General features: G+C 34.6%; 1 protein-coding gene across 2 annotated transcripts in view; it reads right to left on the reverse strand.

Moving 5' to 3' along the window:
- Nucleotides 1-213: 213 nt before the first annotated feature.
- The window catches only part of LOC116842946 (protein grindelwald), a 30,692-nt gene continuing 8,670 nt past the window's right edge, over nt 214-22,235 (reverse strand). For both annotated transcript variants that reach the window (XM_032812841.1, XM_032812842.1), the window contains exons 2-5: nt 14,050-14,556; nt 7,229-7,291; nt 4,074-4,228; nt 214-3,206 (exon numbers count right to left, since the gene is read on the reverse strand). In XM_032812841.1, the coding sequence (XP_032668732.1) occupies nt 2,934-3,206; nt 4,074-4,228; nt 7,229-7,291; nt 14,050-14,290 (732 nt within the window). In that variant the 5' untranslated portion in view covers nt 14,291-14,556 and the 3' untranslated portion in view covers nt 214-2,933. The remainder of the gene's footprint in view (nt 3,207-4,073; nt 4,229-7,228; nt 7,292-14,049; nt 14,557-22,235) is intronic.

Raw genomic sequence — 22,235 nt, forward strand, 5'->3', positions numbered from 1 at the left:
ATATATATATATATATATATATATATATATATATATATATATATATATATAATAGCATATATACATATGAGTTAATTTAACATCATGTTGTTACGTTATTTTGAATATTCTACATTTAAATTCTTATTCGCTATTTTTAAATGTTAAAATAACACAACACATTACATTTGTAATAATATGTCGAAAATTTACACAAAAATTTAATTTTTTTTTAATTAATTTAATTTAATTTAATTTTTTTTTTAATGTAACATTTTTGTATAAATTTTCGACATATTATTTACGTTATTTGTTAACAAATTAATCTTGTGTTAAATTAACATAAAAATTAGCCTGGATAAATTGGGGCATGTGAAATATATTAAATTGAACACGATACTTTTACAATATACCTATAGGATTTGATAGAATTATTTGATAGAATTATATAAAAAAAATCTATGTAATTGAATCGTTTTTTCTAAAAAATGATAAAATTACATAGAAAAGTATATATATTTGGATAAATATTTAATTAAGAAAAATTACGTAAAAATTGACAAAAAAATCTGCAAAAAGAATTAAAAGTAAATTACATTATAAAACAGGAAAAATTGATAACTTTATCATATGAGATAAAGACAAATATAGTATTTCAATCAAATTTGTATATATCAATAATTTAAATTAATTTGTATATTAATCTCTTACTTTATCTCTTACTTTTTCCTAACATTTTTACTCTTCTTCTACTGTGTGATTTTACATACGAGCGGATAATCTTCTTTACTAACGCATATCCTTTACTGAAACGCTGACATTTGACGTCACAACTACAACGATGGATTCATGACAAACGTAAGAATATTTACTTTATTACACTCTTATCTATTAGATAAAAATGTAATAAGGAGCCGAATAGCAGTATACGCGATAATATTTATTTGTACACGATGTAATAATTATTTGTTATATATCGCCATTTCGGCTTCTGTCATAACTGATTACCACGCAAGCCCATGAGCAGTGACTCGCAACTCAGTAAATACCAACCAACAGTACTATTACATCAATGTTATAGTTTCTCATTCAACAATACAGCTGTTATATATTATATTGTACTTAACTGCTGAATGACAAATTATTATATTAATATAATGTTACCATGATATTGGGAAGTAACCGTTAGTTGGTGTTTACTGGGAATCGTGACCAGATCTGATGCATCTCTAACTTCATAGAAAAAAATAAGTCAAACCCTTTTGCAAACGAGTGTACATTATTGAAGCGGTGTTCACAGTCTCGTAAAATATAATGGGCGCACATTACTCCTCATATCCAACATATCGACAGTATAATTAATTAACGAAAAAGATATAATTAATTCATATGTACAAAATTATTTAAGTGCCAGTATTGAGTCTCAACATATTGTCATTAATGACAAATCAGTCGATTCATCGCTCGACGTTTAATGATTCAAGAATTATTGGGAAGCAAATTATTACAGCAATAAGCATAATTATCTTTCCATTGTGGTTATTCAGGGAACAACAATAGACTATGAATACCGCCGTCAGAAACGGTTTGACACGCGTGAAAGTTGTGCGAGGTGATCTCACAAAATGGTGATCTCGATTGGACCGCGCGTTACTTCGATGCACGTTAATAAGGTACTTCGCAAAAATTCGCTCGTAAAAATGTGAAAAATCGTACGAAACACTTCAGCGCCCATTCGCAGAATAGGAAAGAGGAGCCACGTCATATTTCATAGACACACGCATCGCCACATCCTTCTCGCATTTTCCTGTCCAGAACTACGCTCGAGAAACACTGTCCGTACGAGGCTCTAGCGAAAGATCTTTTCCTCTACGTTCCCCTTTTCACATACAACTTTGTTTCTTTCATTTTACAAAATCAACAATTACCGAAAAAAAGCCGTTCCAGCTCGTTCCGCGAAGTTAGCAAAACCTCAAGTCGCGTCCTTCGTCTTTACAAACAGACAAATATGTTATTCGATAATTTTAGCGTCAAAGGCTCCCAAATATTCAATCAAGCAAGACAAAATAATATACGTTGTCCAATAAGAGACGCTACGTTGATGCAACAAATTCTTTATTACAATAACAATTAAAATGCATTGAGTATTTACAATCAAACGTTTCATTCCTGCAGTGGGACTCTTTTCAATGATAAAATAAATAGGAAAATATTTTGGAGTTAAATATTATGAAGCTCATTTTGACTTCAAAGTATTTTCTTATTTATTTAATCGTTTTTGCAGGACCTAAATGTACGTTTAGTTATGAATATATTACACTCAATGCATTTTCTAAATATTATAATACAGAATGTTTTGCGCACCAATATCGTCTTTTATTGGCCACCATCTTAATAACCAAAATGTTAGCAGTATGGCAGAGATTGGCAACAGATTCAATCAGAATACCCCGGCCGATCCAAAGCCATCCGTGCCTGCATTAAACTCCTGTTCCGTCGAAAAAACCTGCAGACATAGCTTGACAGCAGATTGACGGCAGAAACCAAACAGGATCTGCGGCATATCCTACTTAAATATACTTAAGTAGAACGGCAGATCCTGCTCGGTTTCTATGTCAATCTGTCATCAGACTCTGGTAACAAATTCTGTTATATTTCTGCTAGTAATCTGTTAAAAAGAATTTACAGAAGACATTGCGTAAAATATGTTTGTGTGAATTTAGCTATCTGGAATATACTATTACTCATATTACTCGTATTACTTTGCTTTACTTGCTTGATTTGAAAATTATTGTAATATTCATTGTAATATATTACATCATAATATATTATAATAAGCAAATTTTCCCTCTTCCTCTTTTAAAAATATCTTCTCCAAGACTTTAACGAGCAAAGTCGAGGGCAATCCTATACGTACTCTTACCGGAACCGAATTCCCATCAAAAGCAAATGCCTCAAAACGAGCTCTCACGTTTAGTTCTTAGCTGAGCGGCCTCCGGGCTCGGCGTCATCGCCGGATTATCGTAGGCGTAGTCGAGAGTGGTGTCCTCGCTGGGATGCCTCCGCGAGAGAGAGGTGCTCGTGGTGTTCGGAGTATCGTTACTGTTCCCGTTGCTCGTGTCCATTTCCACTGTGGCGCTTATAGTCGGCATATTAATCTTGAGACCATTTTGTTTAGTCCCGTTGGACTCAACGTCGTCTTGAACTTTATTTTTATTTGTTGCCTTCTGAAATAATAACAGAAAGTTGACCAATGAAAGTTTTCATTGACCGCCCATTTCAAATAGCGGTAACTCATGGGTATTTTATCGGTCCGAAACCGATAAAAAAATCGAGCAGGAGTATTGGCTTCAGGTATCAGTCGCGAAAGTACTGTTCGCATATGCGACCACCTTCGACGTTGAGAATGATCCTTAGCACGGGAAGATTCCGATGACTTTGGCATTTTGTGACACGAGAATGCCTTTGTTGGTCAATGAAAGTTGACCAAGTTTTGAAAAGAAAAAGAATCGCGAAAATCTTACCGAAAGAGTATTCCTTTTCTAATGATGTGGACTATATAATCACGGAGAGCTATTAAATATAATTCTAACTTTTCTCTTTTTGAATCAAGAAGAATATGTTTACTTGTAGCAGAATGCCTTCTTACTAGAATAAATTTCTATTAAAAACAAGTCTTGTTCTGTAAATAAAAGACAATTTTTCTAACTTTAAGAATATTGTATTTAGAGTATTTTCTTTTTTTATAAAAATCTCTTCCTTCCTTGAGGAAAATTATACTGTACATTTTTCTTAAGGGAAATTTTACTGTAAAATCTACAGTTTACATTACATATACTGTGGAATTTCAGTAAAATTTTCTCTCAAATATGATGTTTGAAATGTAACTTTAATGTTTAATGTTTATTTTCGTTTACAAATAAAATTTTCCCTCAAACAGGATGTTTGGAATGTAACTTTAATGTTTAAAGTTTATTTTCGTGTACAAATCCGAACTACAATAAATTCGAGATAAAAGAGCACGATAGGGGAATCTGTCAACGCGAATGATAGATATTTTCGAAGGGACCTGCTTTTCAAGCAGGTAGCCTCACCTTTACCCAATTCTTCCTGAATAGCACTCGCAAGGTGTTTTGAATCTTTTTCCACTTTAGTAAGGGTCTTCCCAGCAGGTACAGCACCGCACATAACAACAGACAGCTCAACGTCGTTGTGACCGTGAACATAGTCTGTAGCCTTTTCACTTCGTCTACAACAGAATAGATGGTGGGAATAAATGGAGGAGAACCGGTCGGTTGGTGCGATACATTCCGATTAACAGAGGTCTTTTACCTCCGAACGCCTCACAAAATGGGCTACATTCGGATTTTTTCTAGAAAAACTTTGTAACGTATTGACTTATAAATTGGCACATTTATTATATAGATATAAAGAAATATAAAATATATAATAGTTGTTCGGAAATATATGGCGTACCTAAAATTTTAAACGTTTTTCTCAAAACCATGTTTTTAACATCGGCACGCAAATTTTCTATATATTTTCTATATATTTTCTACATATTTTGAATATATGTACTATATCGAGAATGTTCGGATATCTTAAAATTTTTTAATTCAATATTTTTCCGTTATATGAAAGTTGTTTCTTTCGGCGTGAGAAAAACGTAATTTTCACTTTGCACCGACGTGACCCGGTCAATTTTCAATTTTATGTGAAATCTAACATGTCTGACATATCTGACATCTGATATGTTCCGAATATGCACGTATTAAAAATATACAGAAATTTTAAATCTAACGGTTCAATAGTCTTCGAGAAATCGAGACATGGACGCCGATGTTAAAAACATCCTAAATAAGTTTTCATATTTACTACAATATAAGACAATAGTAATGGAAATTCTGCAATTTTTTTAATTACATCTATGAAGTAAATATATTGTATTCAGTTAATTATTAAGTGCAGCAATAGATTTTTACTAAAAAGTTACACTCAGATTATATTTTATATGATGTATTGTTTAAAGTAAATTTTGATAATTTTGTTGTATTTGTTTCGTATTTCTATTTCATTATTCTATATTTTAAATATAAGTCAGTTTTAGATATAAACCAATCATAAGGGACGCAATCTTTACAAATGTACCTGTTTGCTTTTTGGACTGTTTCGAGAAAAGCGTGCTTAAAGTTTTAAGTACGATATTTTCAAACAAAAAAATCATTACATTTTTAATATTCTTTTATACTTACATAATAAATGATCAAGTTATACATTGACGTTGCAGTCCACAATAGATACAATAAAATATACATTTTTATTTTTCAAATTATATAGTAACTTAATGTATCACCTGGAAAAGTTTTTGCAATAAAAAGTTCGGAATATGGTTAATTTTTTTGGTTGTTTAAAGATAAAAATTACGCATTGAGAGAAAATATTTGTGATATTTGTAACTGCAATTGCTTAATGACTGAATTATTGTCTGTGAAACCATTTTTATAATAGGCGTTACTGTAGTAAAGTGGTAACAATTTTAAATGCATATTTGTACTTCTAATTTTTTTGTTAGAACAATAAGAAAATGTAATCTGAAAGTGATTATAATTTTAGTGAGATTAACTATTTGTTTTTCTCAGTAATCATATAAATTCTGACGAACAACATTATTATGAACTGCATATCATCAAAATAGTCTCAATATGATTTGATTGTTAATATTAACAAATCAGAAGTGAGAATAGACGAATCTAGGAGAAAGCGTATTTTAATTAACAAAGTTCCGAGATATCATTCGCCTTCGAATAATGCTCCGTTACGTCTCGTTGACTTCAAACACGCGTAGACATCTCCAACGCTCATTCTCGCTCAAACCCCGAAAGAGAAAGTTGTTTAAATTGCGCGTTACGTTCCGTTGCGGTGTCGCTTATATCAGCGAAAGAAGTCATTCTGTATATCGAAATGAATAGTCGCGTATACGTCGACTCTCTAATTACAGATTGTGTAAATTAGCGAAGATATGAGACAGCATTAAAATATCAAAGCAATTTCCTGAGAATTTCCTGGTGTCACTTAAAGAAAATTATTCATATTACGTATACTTCCTGTATCACATTTCAGAGAGATTGAAAAATATTAACATAATAATATCAAGTATTTTTTATAATATTTATACTATATTATATAAAAAAAATCGATCTAAACAACTAGAATTAAGTTGAGTGAATTCAACTACGAGATTGTATATAGCGATCTAATTACCTTAATTCTTTTAACATAATTTTGATGTTTTTGTAATCGCTTACTTGTATGAGTAAACTATCAGCTAAGATGTTGATTTGACTGTTCCGAGTCGTATATTGGACTTTATATATTGTAATTTATTCAACAATCTTGATGAACCTACTGTAATGATTTCTTCTTGAATAAATCTTGATCAAAACGTCCAATTATCACAGATAGTTCAATATATCAGACTTATCGTCTGATTTACTTAATCTTCCATTTCCAGAAGATGGAATTATATTATATTATTTACATCAACATTTTTCATTAGTTAGATAAATCTGTTTCGTTAGTTAAAAGAGCACTTATAACGTCCATCTAACTATATTTCAGTTTTTATTAACCTCTTACTTTGACTAAATTTTTTTAATTAAAACTCCTACATTATATTGTTGAATATACTTAATTTTTATTCAATTTCACTCACTTGCAGTTAGTGCAACAGTATTTGCTCAACCCAGAGAAATGGTTTGTTTTACCCGATCTTTTTCTTCAGTGTACTAAGAGAAAAAATGTCTAAGAAATATTAAATATTTATTCAACGATATATATAATTATATATATATATATATTTATTTATTTATTTATATTAATCTGAAATGTTTTAGATAAGGAAATATACATTTTGTTAAAACTTTAAGAAAACCTTAGTTTTTCATGAAAGCAATTTATTTAATTTTATTTAAATAAAAGAATTTAAATTTAAATAAATACGTTATACTCAAACTCAGTATAAAAATAATTACTATTTTTTAGATATTTCTTCTCTCAGTATATTAAAAATTCGCAGCCTTTTACGACAGTAAAATCAAACGTATTACGGCAACGGTCGCGCGAGAATTGCGAGCGCGAGTGATGTCTATGCGAGAATCACGTCGTTGAAATCTCCAGCTCGCGCGAGAGAAGAGGCGGTGCCTTGCGCTAAAATAATGCGCATCTTCTGTTCACACCTGGGCCCACTCACCTCTGAGATCATCATACTGTTTTATATCCGTGCGTAGGACGTAGCGTTGATCGTGTAGGTAAACTGAAACCAGAAAGGAAATGATCGATTAGGTATTATATAATAGAAAATAAAATGTTAGTTTTAACATATTTTACATGTCGTAGAAAGTCCACTCTAAATTTTATGTAAAAATAACTCATTCCTGGTGTGTTACTTATCGATAAATTACAAATGTTAATTACCTGACTAACCGATTTTTTCTTACATTCATGTTTGTTATTTTGACTTTAAACTCAATTTGTAAAAATAACATAAAGGAAAGTAAAAAAGTAGTAAAAAAAACTACGTGAGAGTAGTTAAAATAACTCGCGAGGAATGTCAATGGAACATTTTCGTTCATAAAATATGAATATATATATAAAGATTATAACGCGTAATAACTTATTTTTCACGTTATATTAATACACACATATGATATTAATTATTTCAACTTAACTTATTTGCGATAGAAACATTTTCTCTTAATAAATTTAGTTATCCTGTATGTCAAAGTTTACAATGATTTGCAGACTCGCTTTTTAATTTTTGTTAATATTAAAGTGACTTTAAGAAATATAATTTTTTTATAATTATATTATTATAAAATTATTTTATAATTATATTATTATATTATTATAAAAGAACACAAAATAATATTCTATTTCTAAGTGACATGTAAAAAACATTAAGTTATTAAGTTGACATTAATATAACATTAAAATATCACAAAAATAATAACATATCGGTAATTTTATATTAAAATAACAGTCAAAACACATGAAATATGAATAACACATGAAAATTTTAATATTTGTATGCAAGATTTCCAACTGTGTAAATTAGTTTGAGCTAAATTCACGCTGAGCGGCGTAACTTTCCGCAGCTCTTTTTCTCTCTCTCTCTCTCACTCTCTCGGTCTCTCTTTCTCTCTCCCCCTCTCTCTCTCTCTCTCTCTCTCTTTCTCTTTTTCTTTTCTTTTCTCGTGCAACATATGCTTGAAGACCGTTCACATCGACGTGACGTGTGTTTCATTAATGCTTGGAGCTTGTCAGATGTTGATGTAGAAAGCGTTACGCAAAATAGGCATATGAGTTTAGCGACGCCATAAAACCCGGTGAGATTTTCCCAACCGTGACCATTACGCTATCATGCACCGGCTGCATTAAAGGGAAACTCGACGCTATTGTTCACGCAACGGAAGGCTTCAGGAAGCCGAACCAATTACACCGCAAGTCAAGACAATCCGTCTCTCTGTTCAACAATCCTTTTATGATGTTAATTTAACATTGATGTACCAATGTATAACTTACCGTTAAAGAGACAGACTCTATCTAACGAGCTAGCTAAAGAATAATCTCTAAATATTAATGCGGAATATATACCAAAATGAAACGTATAAATTACAATCGGCCATGCTTAATCATACGTCTCTGTTTACATTTTTCTTACAATTTTTTTTATTCTGCTAAATCGTGATTGTAAATATAACGTCACGTGTATTATATAATTAAAATAAAAAACTCTCATCAAACTTTAAATTCGGATTTGAGTATTTCACGTAGGACGAGTTTCAAATAACGACTATTAATAACGACTATTGAATAACGATCTAGGTGACTTATTTCTTTCGAGTCTGTTTCTTGAAAAAAAGAAAACTTGCGTACAATCAATTCGGCTTACGCGCAATCGATTCGCCTGTAATCGGTGCACCTCTCAACGTCCTCTTCGGCGCTCTCCATTTCTTCTTATTCGAGTCAACGATCTACCTGTCAGAAGGCACAGGTCCTTGCGCGCCTGCGTAGGGACGGAGAACTCGGTCGCGATAGCAACCTACGGTGCAAACAATTCCGACCTACGACGGCTGCCTACCTGCAAAGCGGTCGGCACGTGAACACGTGTAATCGCGTGCTCTGGCGTGACTGTAAACTCCAGATGACCCCGTTCGGGACGACGAGGGGGGCAAATTGTTAAACCCAGACCTGGGACGACGAGGTCGCGCGTATCGATTCGCGAGACCTCGGCCGCGATAACGATGATGACGGATAAGATTCGCGGGCGGCTGAATAGCGAAGAAAATCGTACTCGAGAGAGGACTGAATTATAAAGACACGGAACGATCGTAGAATCAAAAGAACACTTCAGTTGAAAAATATTTGTTCCCTTTCCTTCTTTTGTAGTGTCTTCTTCTCTGTTTGCCCGACCATTTAACACAGCTGAGAAATATATGTGTGACATGTTATGTAATATTTAAATAATAAATTTTCGTGTGCTCTGAACATATATTTTATTTAAATATCATTTAACACATTGCAGATGGATCACGAAAATCGTATGATAATATAGCAATATTAGATTGATGCAAAAAATTTGTCATTTTTCTGTTAAATTCTCGCAGAAAGTTTAGGTGTTAAAAGGAAAACGGGAAATCCTCCCAACCTAATAGCTGGTCATTAAACACGGCTAGCAATAAAATTACTAGTTCACATGGATTGATATACTTCAATGCTTTGGCTATAAAAGTGGTTTGCAAAGTGGCGCAATATTTACGTCGCGAATTAGAAATATCGTCGGCCAAATTAGAAAACCTGACAATTTTTTATCAAATTGAGATACTCATTTCATCCGATTTGTCTCGAGTTTCTGCGTCGTCTGGAAAATCTTGGAATTTTGTGAAAAAAATTGGAATTTGGTGAATTAGGAGATTTTCTAATTTGACCAACAATATGTTGGTGATATAAGATAAGTAAAATCGAAGGCGATTTTCACCTACAAGCTTTATTCCATGGACTTTAGTTGAAACAGCGCATTGTTCTAAATCCGTCGGTCACTTTATATACATGAAAAGAGCGGTTCATCTCTAGACAGATCTTATTTCGTTTGTTTCATCAAAAAGAGTTATTTTTTTTTTAATCAAAACGTTCGCGAGCACGTCGAGTCAACAAGTTGCCCAGCGTAGAATTTATACATACAAGGCCGATCCGAGTTTACCGACAAAACGTAACCGGACACCGTGACGAGGAATCTCAATAGGGAACACGGTACCCATGTGGATCCTGCGGAACTCCACACGGACAATTTCGTAGCGCCTACTTCGGGAGCCCGTCATCACAGAAGGACATCTGCTATGACGGGAAGAAAGAAAGAATTTCCCATTCTTTACACGCGTCTCGAAGAGCAGAGGAGCGGCTTCTCTCCTACCTGTCGGAGCACGACATGTCTCCCCTCTCGGCATGGACGCTGAATCCCAAGCGGGAGCAGAGAGAAAGAAGAGAAAAAGGACGTCGAAGAAGCGGGAAAGGGAGGGGCCGAGGAAGCTGTGGAGAAGGAAAAGGGCGAACGAGAAGGAGGAAGAAAAGAAGCTAGGTGACTCATCGACCGCGTTTGCGTGTGGGAAGTCGGTAGGGACAGTCAGGTGCAAAGTCAACGGACTTGAGAGAAGAGAGCGCAGGTTCGTTCGCTCGCTCACTCGTCGCCACGCTCGATGGAGGTGGACGATGGTATCGCACTGTTCCCATACGATTAAAAACGACGAACCGGAACGACAGACCGGTGCATCGCGACATATCGTATGATTGGTCCCGCGTAAAGGCGTCTGAACAATAGATAATTCGCGAGATTGTAAGTCGAGATGTAAGAGGCACATTAAATTACTGAAAAAAAGCAAAAATGAATAAATAAATCATCAAAACTCTCAGATATATAACCAACTGTTAATATAGAATAAAAAAGTCAATAAAAACTAATTAATTAAAAGCCAGTAAGACTGACTTTTAATTAATTGGACCAGTAAGACTGTTAAGGCGGTATTCATAATTAAATTTTATATTTAAGATCGTCTTAAGTTTATTTTCAAATGCTTTGTAGTCAATGAAACGATTTACATGTCATCTGAAGATGAATCTAAGATGACCTCAAATAAGACCTTAAATAAGTTCTTAAACAAGATTCGACTATCAATACTAGCCTCACCAATCTTACTTTTTTCATCTACAATTGATTGAGAAAAAAGAGTGTTTGATATAAGTATATAATTACACACACACATAATAAGATAATTTTATTACATAATAAAATTACATAATAAAATTATTTTATAACTAGAATAATCTTTTCTTATAGTATATATAACTTTCTAAATATTTTGAAATTTCACTCAAAATAAGTAAAAATTCATTTGAAACGATAAAAAGAAAATGTCACTTGGAATCGTAAGAGTGAATGTTTTCACTCAAACTTAGAGTAAATTCTAATCTTACCCAAAAAAGAACAAAAAGTCAAAATGATATCAATATGACGTTATATTTAAAGAAATTTACATAATTTTTTAATTGAAATTTTGACTTCAGATAATTTAAAAATACCTTTATGTTGACTTCTTTTTAATTGTGTCTTTTTAATTTTTAGAAAATGTGATATATTTTTCTTGGCTATATACATACTTATTACTAAGAAAATTATATAAAAATAGAGTCGTTCTTGCGTAGTATTTTCTTCTTGCGTGCGTGTATATTGTGAAAATTATAAGGATACACCATAGAAGCATAAGTCGTAAGAACATTGTCTGAACATTGAGGTTGCCGTGTGCTGTTCGATCGCCAAAGTCAAGCAGCGCTTATCGCGAGCAAGAGATGGGGGTGGATGACCGGCCGCGTTGCTTAATCGAAACTACTGAGGAAGGATACACGCGCGCGAACGTTTAGAATGTGTGTAATTAATCTTTGGTTCCCATCGATCGCGAGATATGAGAAATGTAAGATAAAATTTCCTTTTTATATAATATTCCACTGTAACATTGCTATAATTTTACATCGCAATGTTTCTAAAGACAGACGCTTTAATCGCTTTATCCTTGCATTAACGTTTCGCGATGTTACGTGGAATATTATAATGTTACATTGTAATGTCTATGCAACGTTCTTGCAATTATTCTCTGTTGGGAACGTCAAGAAAACATCCAAATTTTATGCAATTTCACGTTATTTTGGTGAACTAAAAGTTGATCATATTTTGACATCATTTTGTCTTTTTTGTTTTCCTTAAATATACGAGTGAATGTTTGAATCAATTACAATGAATTTATTCCTATGAAATACATCGAATTTACTTTTCAATTTTGAGTAAAAATATTCGCTAGACAATTCAGAGTGAAGAATTCAACCTATACAAATGAAAAACCATTCGTATTCGAGTAACTCGACAGTTACTCTACTTTGCAAATATTAATGTTATCGGTAACAACATTTTAAAAATTTATAACATTCTTCTCTCCCACATTTTTCTTTTTACGTATTACTTTTAGTTATAAGTAATAATTGTTTAAAACTCACATGCATTTAATCGTATTCTATTTAGTAGCATTTAGTTATATTGTATTTAGTAATATAATTGTAGTAACGGATATTTCACAGTTCGTTATATTTTTAGAGTCAATTTGTCAATATATTTGAGACGCGCAGGGAAACTTGTAAAAATACCTTCGCAAGATTCTGCAAACGGTCGTCAGCTATCTAGACGGTGTATAGAGATTTTTCTTCATATGTTTCATATTACTTTTAAATTAATGTTCCACATAAAGTTAAAAAATATAGATACTTAAATAGACAAATTTAATTTTGAAGTGGAATATTATAGTGAGTGCAACGCTTGCAATAGTGCAAGTAATGGCAATTTGATATTATGCAATGTATGTCACATGATTTTTTACCGCAGCGATGAACACAGACTATGGACGCACAACAACATGGATTTACAACATATGAAATTCTGTTAAAATTTAATACAATTTTTAACAGAAAAGATGGAAAGGAAACTCGCCCTTCATTTGCACAGATGAATCATCAATCATATGACAAGAATTTTTTTTCCTTTCTATATGTCTAACAACTAAATTTCCGTCCACACTCTATTACTGTAAAATTTTAGTATTCCAAATACTCCAAATATTGTTAAATAAATGCTCTTAAATGGATTTTCACTGTTTAACTTTAAAGTTAACATTTTTTCCTCTCAATGTGAATTTTTCGTGTCACTTCAGATTTAAGAGAAGAATCAACGAGATAGCTGATTCTCCTCTAGACTCCGTTTAGCGAGTTTGAAGAGCTCGGCGCAAGAATAAGGGAAATCTATAACTCATAAAATCCACCCTAGATGCGATTCTCCTGCAAGTTATGGACTAACCTCATTTTTGAACCCTGCGTCACATTTCAATAATCGGGACCGCGTGAAAAATTTCACGCGATAATATATTTCGATTATATTTATTCAAAAATATATTTTACTGATTCAGGTAGAATACTAAATACACAATTAAAATTTAATCGCATAGTTAAAATTTATCGCCGCTTTTGATATCTGTTAGGAGATTGTTTGTACGGTGCATTAAATTTACAGCAGCAATATCTGCCAGCAAATTTAGATGGATGTAAAGATTATACATACATTTGTTCCTTTTTTTTCTTTTGCTGTCAATTTTTATAAGAAGTGCGATTGACATTAATCTAAATGGGTGCCACAGGAAACCTTTTTTGCCAAATTTCATATTTCAAATAGGAATTCGATCTCTGTCATTTATATTGATTAAATATACCAAATATATGCGATATCGCAGTGTTTACTAGTTATTTATCGATCTTAGCTAATTTCTTGTATCTAGATAATTTTCACTATGACAGCAAGGTTATTTTTTTAATGTTATGTGAACGACCTCTCTTTCTCTCTCTCTCTCTCTTCCCCTGTCCATCCCTCCCTCTCTCCCTTTACCTGTCTCTCTCCTCCCTCCTTCTCTTATATCGATGACTCACCTTGACAGTCCTTCGCGCATTCGTCCGGCTGGAAATTGTGGTGATCAGCGTCGCAGGCATCCGAGCAGGGTCTGCAATGCGTGTCGTAAGGGCTGCAGAACTCCGAGATGCTGCAGCGCTTACTACCGCATTTGGCGCCATGAAGATCGAAATTCTCAGCGAGCGCGGGGCTCAGCACGGACAGACTGACGATAGCTACTACCAGTAACGTCATCCTGTTTACGGTCACATCCGGGAACATTTGGCCGAGCGAGGACGATGCACGGCCGATACACGGTCAGCTTCGTCGGAATCGCCGACCGGTTTCGGCGGCTCTCCCCTCGCACCTCTTTCGCAACTCTTCCTTCTCGTCTCTCTTCCACCTTTCTCCCGCTTGTCTGCCTTCTCCTCTGTCCCAAATTGCGAATTTAGGACACGATCGTGACTCGCTCACGATCCACGATCGACACTGCTGGCGATCCTTAGCGGTGCTCGACTGATGCGCCTCAAGGAGGCTCTGTCGTGACGCTGAAAGCATTACAAGAGATTCGGGTATTGTATTAAATGTGTATAGGACGCCTGACGCGTTAAATACGACGTGTGCAGAGCACATCAAACTGAACAGGGAAGTCTTATATCATTTTGGAAATAAAGCAATGTTTATTAAGATATTAATTAAAGGAGACTGAGGAGAATGAATGCTCGCGATGAAGTGGAATGAGTTCTATTATACAATCATTTGTTACAATCATTTATTTCTAGCAGCTAATATTTTTCGCTTAAGTTTAACAGCGAATAAATTTAGCTTCGGTAGTATCGACATTAGCTGTCCCTATTTCAGTCACATATCTTATCTGCCACAGCTATTTTTTAGCTCTGGAAGCTAAGTTCTTTTTTTGCGTGTACGGTCGATGCACGATAGATATGTCTATTAGCCCGTTTTATCGGCTCCTTATTAATTTGTTACATACTATTGAGGTTATAATTTATATGTACATTAACGGAACGCGGCAAAATGAACCAGCTCTCGTGGCAATCAACGTGTTAATTAATACCTTAATTACTATTTGCAAAACAGAGTTACTTATAAAACGGTATAAGATTTTGCTATTCAGTATGATACGCTCCACATGTACACATAAGACTTGTCACACGCAAAAAAAGAACTAGCTTCCAGAGCTAAAAAATAGCTGTGGCAAATAAGATGTGTCACTGAAATAGGGACAGCTAATGTCGATACTACCAAAGCTAAATTTATTTGATGTTTAAACTTAGACGCTACAGTGACAAATATTAGCTGCTAGAAACAAATTACTGTAGCAAATAATTGTAGCTGTGCGGCAAACTTCTTTAATATATGCATACGATAAGAAATTTAGGAATAACTGCCATTTTCTCAGCTATTTGAAGTAATATGCATTTTTAATGTCACTTAATATATCTGTATTTTATAGCGAATGCATTTTAGCTGTCATAGCCAATTCTTAGCAGTGACAGCTAAACGATTAGCCTTTTGACTAAGTTTGAATCAGCTACCGCGCTTTAGCTGATATTACTAATGCCCAATTTCTTCACCTCCGGTTAACTTTATCTGCCAGTTATTCTATTGAAATTGACCAATCATATTTATGGTTGGCAAGATTAACCAATCACGGTTGACATTTATCCGACAGATAAAGTTAACCGGAGGTGAAGAAATTGGGCATAAGTCATTTTTTTGCGTTTAGTGTCACCCTATATGCTCAGATCGTCCAACTGACGGCCTCGATATCAACGACTTTTCCCCGATGAATTTGGAGTCGTGTATTTTCTTTAGCGGGTACATCGCGATGTCGATTGAGAAGTCAGGATTTCGCGCGAACTGAGGAAACTCGCCGCCAATTCGAGGACAAACTGACCGCGCGGATGTCGATTTTTCGCTGTCGGGAGATACCCGCGGCGAGAACCTGCTCGTATCACGACGCGGCCGGAGTTATCTGTACCGCGCCGGTGAGCGAATTCGGAATGTGCGTCTCGTTCCAACGTCCGGCAGCGATGCGTCCCGACGCCGGAGGCGCGTCGCGCCTGCGGCGTGTCACGCATCACCTGTACACTCGAACACCTGTGTTGACGCGCGCGAGGTGCAACAAAATGGCCTCGGGTGCCGCACAACAACGGAGATACTTTCGCCTCGGCGCCCAACCGACGACCTCGTTTTATTGTCACGTCGCGGGCCGTGTTTTATAAATAACTTTAATTTCCTCGATTGCATCATACTCCACGCTCGCGGTTACTGCGACGGTGCTCTTCTGCCGATATTCGAGAAATAATAATGATGCACGCCTCCGCGACAACTCCGCGATCACGATCAGTCGCAGTCACGGTGAAGCGTGTGCGTGATAACGCTGGCGAGGAAATTTTAATGGATCAACATTAAAAATGCACATAACAATAGAGAGACACTAAGAACGCATATTTACAGTCAGGGTTGATCCAATTCAATTGAATACTGTTTGATTGACAATTGCAACAATTAACAATTAAAAGTGATTTTAATAAATTCAATCGAAAACCGTTCGATTGACGATTGGTTTCAGCAAATCCAATTAGAGACCGTTGAATTGATAATTGATATAAGTAAAGGAAATTAAAGATTGTTTAGTTAATGAACTTAACAAATTTAATTAAAGGACGTAATAATAAATGTCTTATATTAAATGTCTTTAAGATATTATCCAAAAAACGTCTATTAAATATAGAATTTTTAAAACTATGTATAATTGTTTACATTACCGACTATGAGATTTATATATGCTGTTACTTATGGCAAATATCATAATAATCTTTTAATCTTTACGAGCTTCGTGTATCACAAAATTTTAGAGAAGTTATTAGACTGTGAATTTTTATAATTTAGTCAGTTTGCTATGTTAAGTTGTTGTGCCGAATGCAAATCTCTTTTTTTCCATGCAAATGGTTCTTCAGAATTTTATATAATAGTTACGCTGTTGACTTGTAACTATTATGCAATTTTTCAGAATCCGATCGGAATCACTAGATTTCGACTGGTGTGTTTCGGATCGAGATTTCGTTTCGAGGTTTGTTTTATTATGCATTGTATCGGAATCGAAACGGAATGATATGTTTTCGCACGTTCTCGCACGTTTCAAAACATTCGGAATGAAAATAAAATAAACGTGGAGAACAAGTGAAACGGATCATTTCGTTCAATTGCAATGCAAGAAAATGCGTTGCATTTAACTTTGAATTTAACTGTCACGTATACTGGCAATATGATAGACAATATAAGTCTATCATATTGCTAGTCTATTTTAAGGGGGTGCAAAAACTGAAAACTCTACCAACTTTACCGAACTACTTCTTTCTGCAAAGTTTACGTCGTATTAATTGTACAGAATTACAAACGCTTTCACACAGTGAAAGTACTTGCAAAAATAAATAAGAGCATTGCTCAATATGACAAAAACGAGAAAATTGTTAATATAAAATCTCAAGCTGTCAGTTAGCATAATAATTGCCTAATTCAAAAGTTTCGCAGTTCGTACAGATTGAAAGTGTGAATGTTTCAAATAGAAAAATCTTGAAAAACATTGCTGTACCTTCGCATTTAAATTCAAAAGTTTAAGAATACTGGAAAAGTTTGCAGAAATATTTGTACACATGCATGATTAGGTTTTCCACTGAAAGGTAAAATATATTTACACAAGTTTATATACAAGAAATACGAAAAGGATAGCGTGATTATGTTAGTGACGATCGTTTCTGCGTCACCGACATTGTTCGAGTTCATCATCGACTTCAGCATCCCCTTAAGTATAATTAGATAAATCCTAATCTTGCTAGAAAAAAAGTGTTCAAACTGCGTTTCGTTCTCAACTGTACAGATTTAAAAAATTTAACAGACGAGACCTCATGAATATTTTAGATTTTCGATAAATAACGAATGATAACTAATGAGACAGGAAACTGCGAGATTAATAATGGATTAATTAATGGAAATTGCATGATACATGTGAAGTATTCGTCTACGAAATAAAATATAATGCGGATAATGAGAGGTTAATATTCTCAGGGTCGCGACGTATCGCGTCTATGACTCATTCTTCGTATCAACTGGTGAGCTGAACGCTCACCTAGTACTATTTTCTTCGCGTGTACAACATACCTTTGCAAGGAGAAGGAAAATTAGCTCACACTTTCGATCTAAATCAGATTGTCGCGAGAAACTATGAATTTTCATAACACCGCATTTTCAAATTGAACTTTCAAGGCTTTGGTTTTGGCTCTTGCGGGACAACTTTGTCATCGAAGGGTTCGATTTAATTCTTATGTAAAAATTCTCAAAAGATTCTCTTCTAAAAAATTGCAAAGAATTAATTAAGATATTATCCTCTCGATGCTTTAAGACTAACTTTCTAATATAAGCGACTTGCCTCTCTTCTTCTCTCTTTTCTCCGCTTAAAAAGATCTCTGTTTATTATGTTAGCACAAACTATGTATGGAGAGCAGCTAAAGCCGAAAAACTTGGAGAAGATAATAGCGCGTGTTTATATATCAATTCGCAATGAATATCGTCCGAAAACTCATCGTTCCACGCGGAAGAAAAAACAATGAACATATTACCTTCTAAGTTTTTTGGAGTGAAATTTCTTTCTCAAAGTACAGTGACCACAAAATCACCTAAATTCGAGTGATTTTTCACTCATGTAGGATAAATTCTTCATTTTGAATCGTTTAGTAAACATTTTCGCTATAAACTCAAGAGTAGATTTGATGTACTTTAATCGATTGAAATATTCACTCACATGGAATCAGAATCCATGAGCATAATAAGACAAGCATGATAATGTCTACTTGACTCGCAACTCACGGCAAAGACAAATATGTATCCTGATTAATAATTCCGGAATTTCTGCAAGATATTTCCACAGCGCTGTCTTAAATAGTAGCCAACTTTACCCATATGCTGAATTTCAGTCATTTTACAAATGAAAATTGCTTTTATTACTTAAAACAATGTATTATGTATATACTTGTAGGAGATTTTATTCTAATTAATAACATGTCACTTAAGTTCATTCACTCATGATGGAGAATATTTATAGCAAATTTCAAGTTGTTTGAAAATGTACATAACTGTTCCTAAACCAACTTTTTATAATCTCTAACTGTAATATTATTCCGGTTTTAATGAGATTCACGGAAAAAATATTTAAAGAGTATTAAAAGGAGCATTTTACAATTCCATTTTCATTATTCTTTTCGCAATAAGTACACAAACAAAACACATAGTCGATGTACCCCTTGAGCCAACTAGAACCGGTCTCTCCAACTTTTAAAATTTATGGGAGTTGAATTCCAGTTAAAACAAGTGAAAAAAGTGTCAATATTTTTATACTTAAGACAATTTGGTAATATTCTATTTCTATTGCTTAACTGTAATATTATTCCAATTTTAATGAAACTCGAGGAAAAGTATTTATGTTCTAAAAGGATTATTTCGCGATTTTACATCCACTATCCCTCTCAAGAAAAGTACTAAAAAAAAGCAACATACCCCTGGAGTCATATAGCCTCGGTTTCTCCTAAGTTAATTATTTGCCGTTAAAGCATATATCGCGTAGAACAATTCATTACCCAAAAATATAAGCAGTAACAATGATTAGTAACATTACAATATAATAACTAATCGCGTTTGATTGATACGTCTTGTTATGACTTTGCCGACCCACGTCTGGAGAAGCGCACGTGCCTCGCCTTACGTTACGCCAACGCTATTACGGCATCGCGCGACTTTCAGACACGCTCATTTAACGGATATTATGTGTCTTCCGTAAAATGCTCGACCTTACCTCACTTCGTTCAGCAGCTGTTACGATTGTTTAAACGTCGCGCATTTGGAAATCGGTTATTGTCAAATCGAAGCTTGCGTCATCCCGCTTTACACCTCAAAAAGAGGCGGATTATATAACACCAGCTGTCAATGCGCCGCCATTTGGAGCACGCTGACAATGTATCGCGACTCGCGATTCGTTGCGACGCATACCCGTTACAATTTGTACCGTGGTACACCTGGTACCGAGTCACAATGCGTATGAGCGCACAATGCTTCGGGGGTGTTGCTAGGTGTTGCAACGAGTGAAAATCGAGCGTGAATGCACGTGGCCTTTTCGAACAACGTCGAGAAAGATCGTTGAAAAAGGAGAAAATCGCGAATTTCAACATTAATCGTCGCTGAAGTCGAAACTCGCGTCGTTCCGCTATGTGCTCTCGAGTCTTGTCTGCCGGCAAAGAAGCAGAAACGATTTTAGTTTTTCCACCAACCATTTAGATTCGTATACAGGGTGTCCTGTATCACCTTCACAATCTCTCGTGACGACGTAGAGCGGATTGAGATGAACAAAAAAGTCCCATACCGTTCGCAACGTAATATATTCGCAATAATAATCGAGATATTAATTAAAAAAGATTAGTGAATGATCACGCGCGATGTGGTAGATGAGCTGCGTCTGCCGCTGTATACAAATTTTAATTTAAAAAAACAATGACAGTTCTATTATATATAGGGTGTCTCAGACCTCCATGACGACCCTTTGTGAGAATGTCTAACGGATTAAGGTGAGCAAGAAAGTCCTGTGCCGTTTTGCGACATTCGCAATAATAGTTGAGATATTAATTAAAAAAGATTGGTGAATGATGATGCGCGATATGGTAGAAGAGCTGCAATGGCGCCGTCTGCCGTCGTATACTTATACATTCAAACAACATATTATACAAGTCAAACTGAACAAAAAAGTCCTCTACCATTTTGCAAATGACCACATAAATTTTTAGATATTAATTAAAGAAAATTGTTACAGGATTGTGTATCATGTACAAATTTTCTATAATTAATATCTAAAAATCTATGTGGTCATTTGCAAAATGGTAGAGGACTTTTTTGTTCAGTTTGACTTAATGTATAAGTATACGACGGCAGACGGCGCCATTGCAGCTCATCCACCATATCGCGCGTAATCATTCACCAATCTTCTTTAATTAATACGATTCAGACTGAAGAAATTACTCGAATAACTTGACTATCACTCCTCTTTGGGTTTGAAATTTCCCTCTAAGAAATTTAGAAAGTATTAATTATTTGAGATTAAAGCAATTGATTTCACAAAAATATACTAATTTTACCCACCAAGAAATCCTGTTTACCTGTTTCCATAGTATTCTCGACTCTAGATAGAAACTATATTTTGAATTCTCAATTAATATCATAATGGGATAATCTATTATGAGGCAAGTTTAGGCATTCTAAACGGGATTTATACTATTTCTGGGAAAATTCTGAGAAATTTCTATGCGAGATGTTCCATGTTACGTCTGTTTAAATATTGAAAACCCGAATTTATCTCCATTATTCACAATGTTATCTGCGTTACCATCGTAGCACAATTATATCACAAGTTGAGCGCTTTTCATCAAAAGCAAAGGTACTGATTCCACTTTTTTTATACGCGATAACCATAAAGCCTCGCTAATCATGTTCGCTACTCGAACGCGGGGCGAACTTGGAGAATCAGGCACAACGTCGACGTCGAGGAAAGTCCGAGTCGAAGTCATAGGTAGGTAGGTAGGCGCGCGGTCGAGGACGCAGGAATGTTGCCCGACTGGTTCGCGAGGAGGCTACAAAGCTTTTACGTATACAACGAACGTTGCCAGCCAAATGCGTCGATACACAATGCTCCGGCTACAGCCACGTCGAGCCATTAATTGCGAATTGAAGAATCCCAGTCCTAGGATTATCCTCTCTCAAAAAAAAAAAAATTGTAAAATGAATCAAGCATCCGGGTCATGCAAATTTTGTTGCACAAACTACAATCGACATCGAGTCAGATCAACAACATGATGTAGGAATTTTAACTTCAGTTGACAGTAACAAGTCAACGAAATTGAACTGTAGTTGTTATATATTGCGATACACTGAGAAAACAAAAGTAGTGGAACTAATGAGATAACCATAAAGCCAAACATACCAAACATTACATTATATACCAAACCTTATCATGGAATTTAATAAATTAATTAGAAATATAATATTATCTATGTTATGTGTAGTTAGATCATGCCTCTTATGAATGAAAGAACGTCTATACATTGAGAAAAAGAAAGCAGTTGGATCAATAAAATCACCCGCCTTCAAAGAAATATTGTATTTA

The sequence above is a fragment of the Odontomachus brunneus genome, unplaced genomic scaffold (genome assembly GCF_010583005.1).
Source record: "Odontomachus brunneus isolate Ranch 3 - 2012 unplaced genomic scaffold, Obru_v1 Obru_scaffold_028, whole genome shotgun sequence".
Lineage (NCBI taxonomy): Eukaryota > Metazoa > Arthropoda > Insecta > Hymenoptera > Formicidae > Odontomachus > Odontomachus brunneus.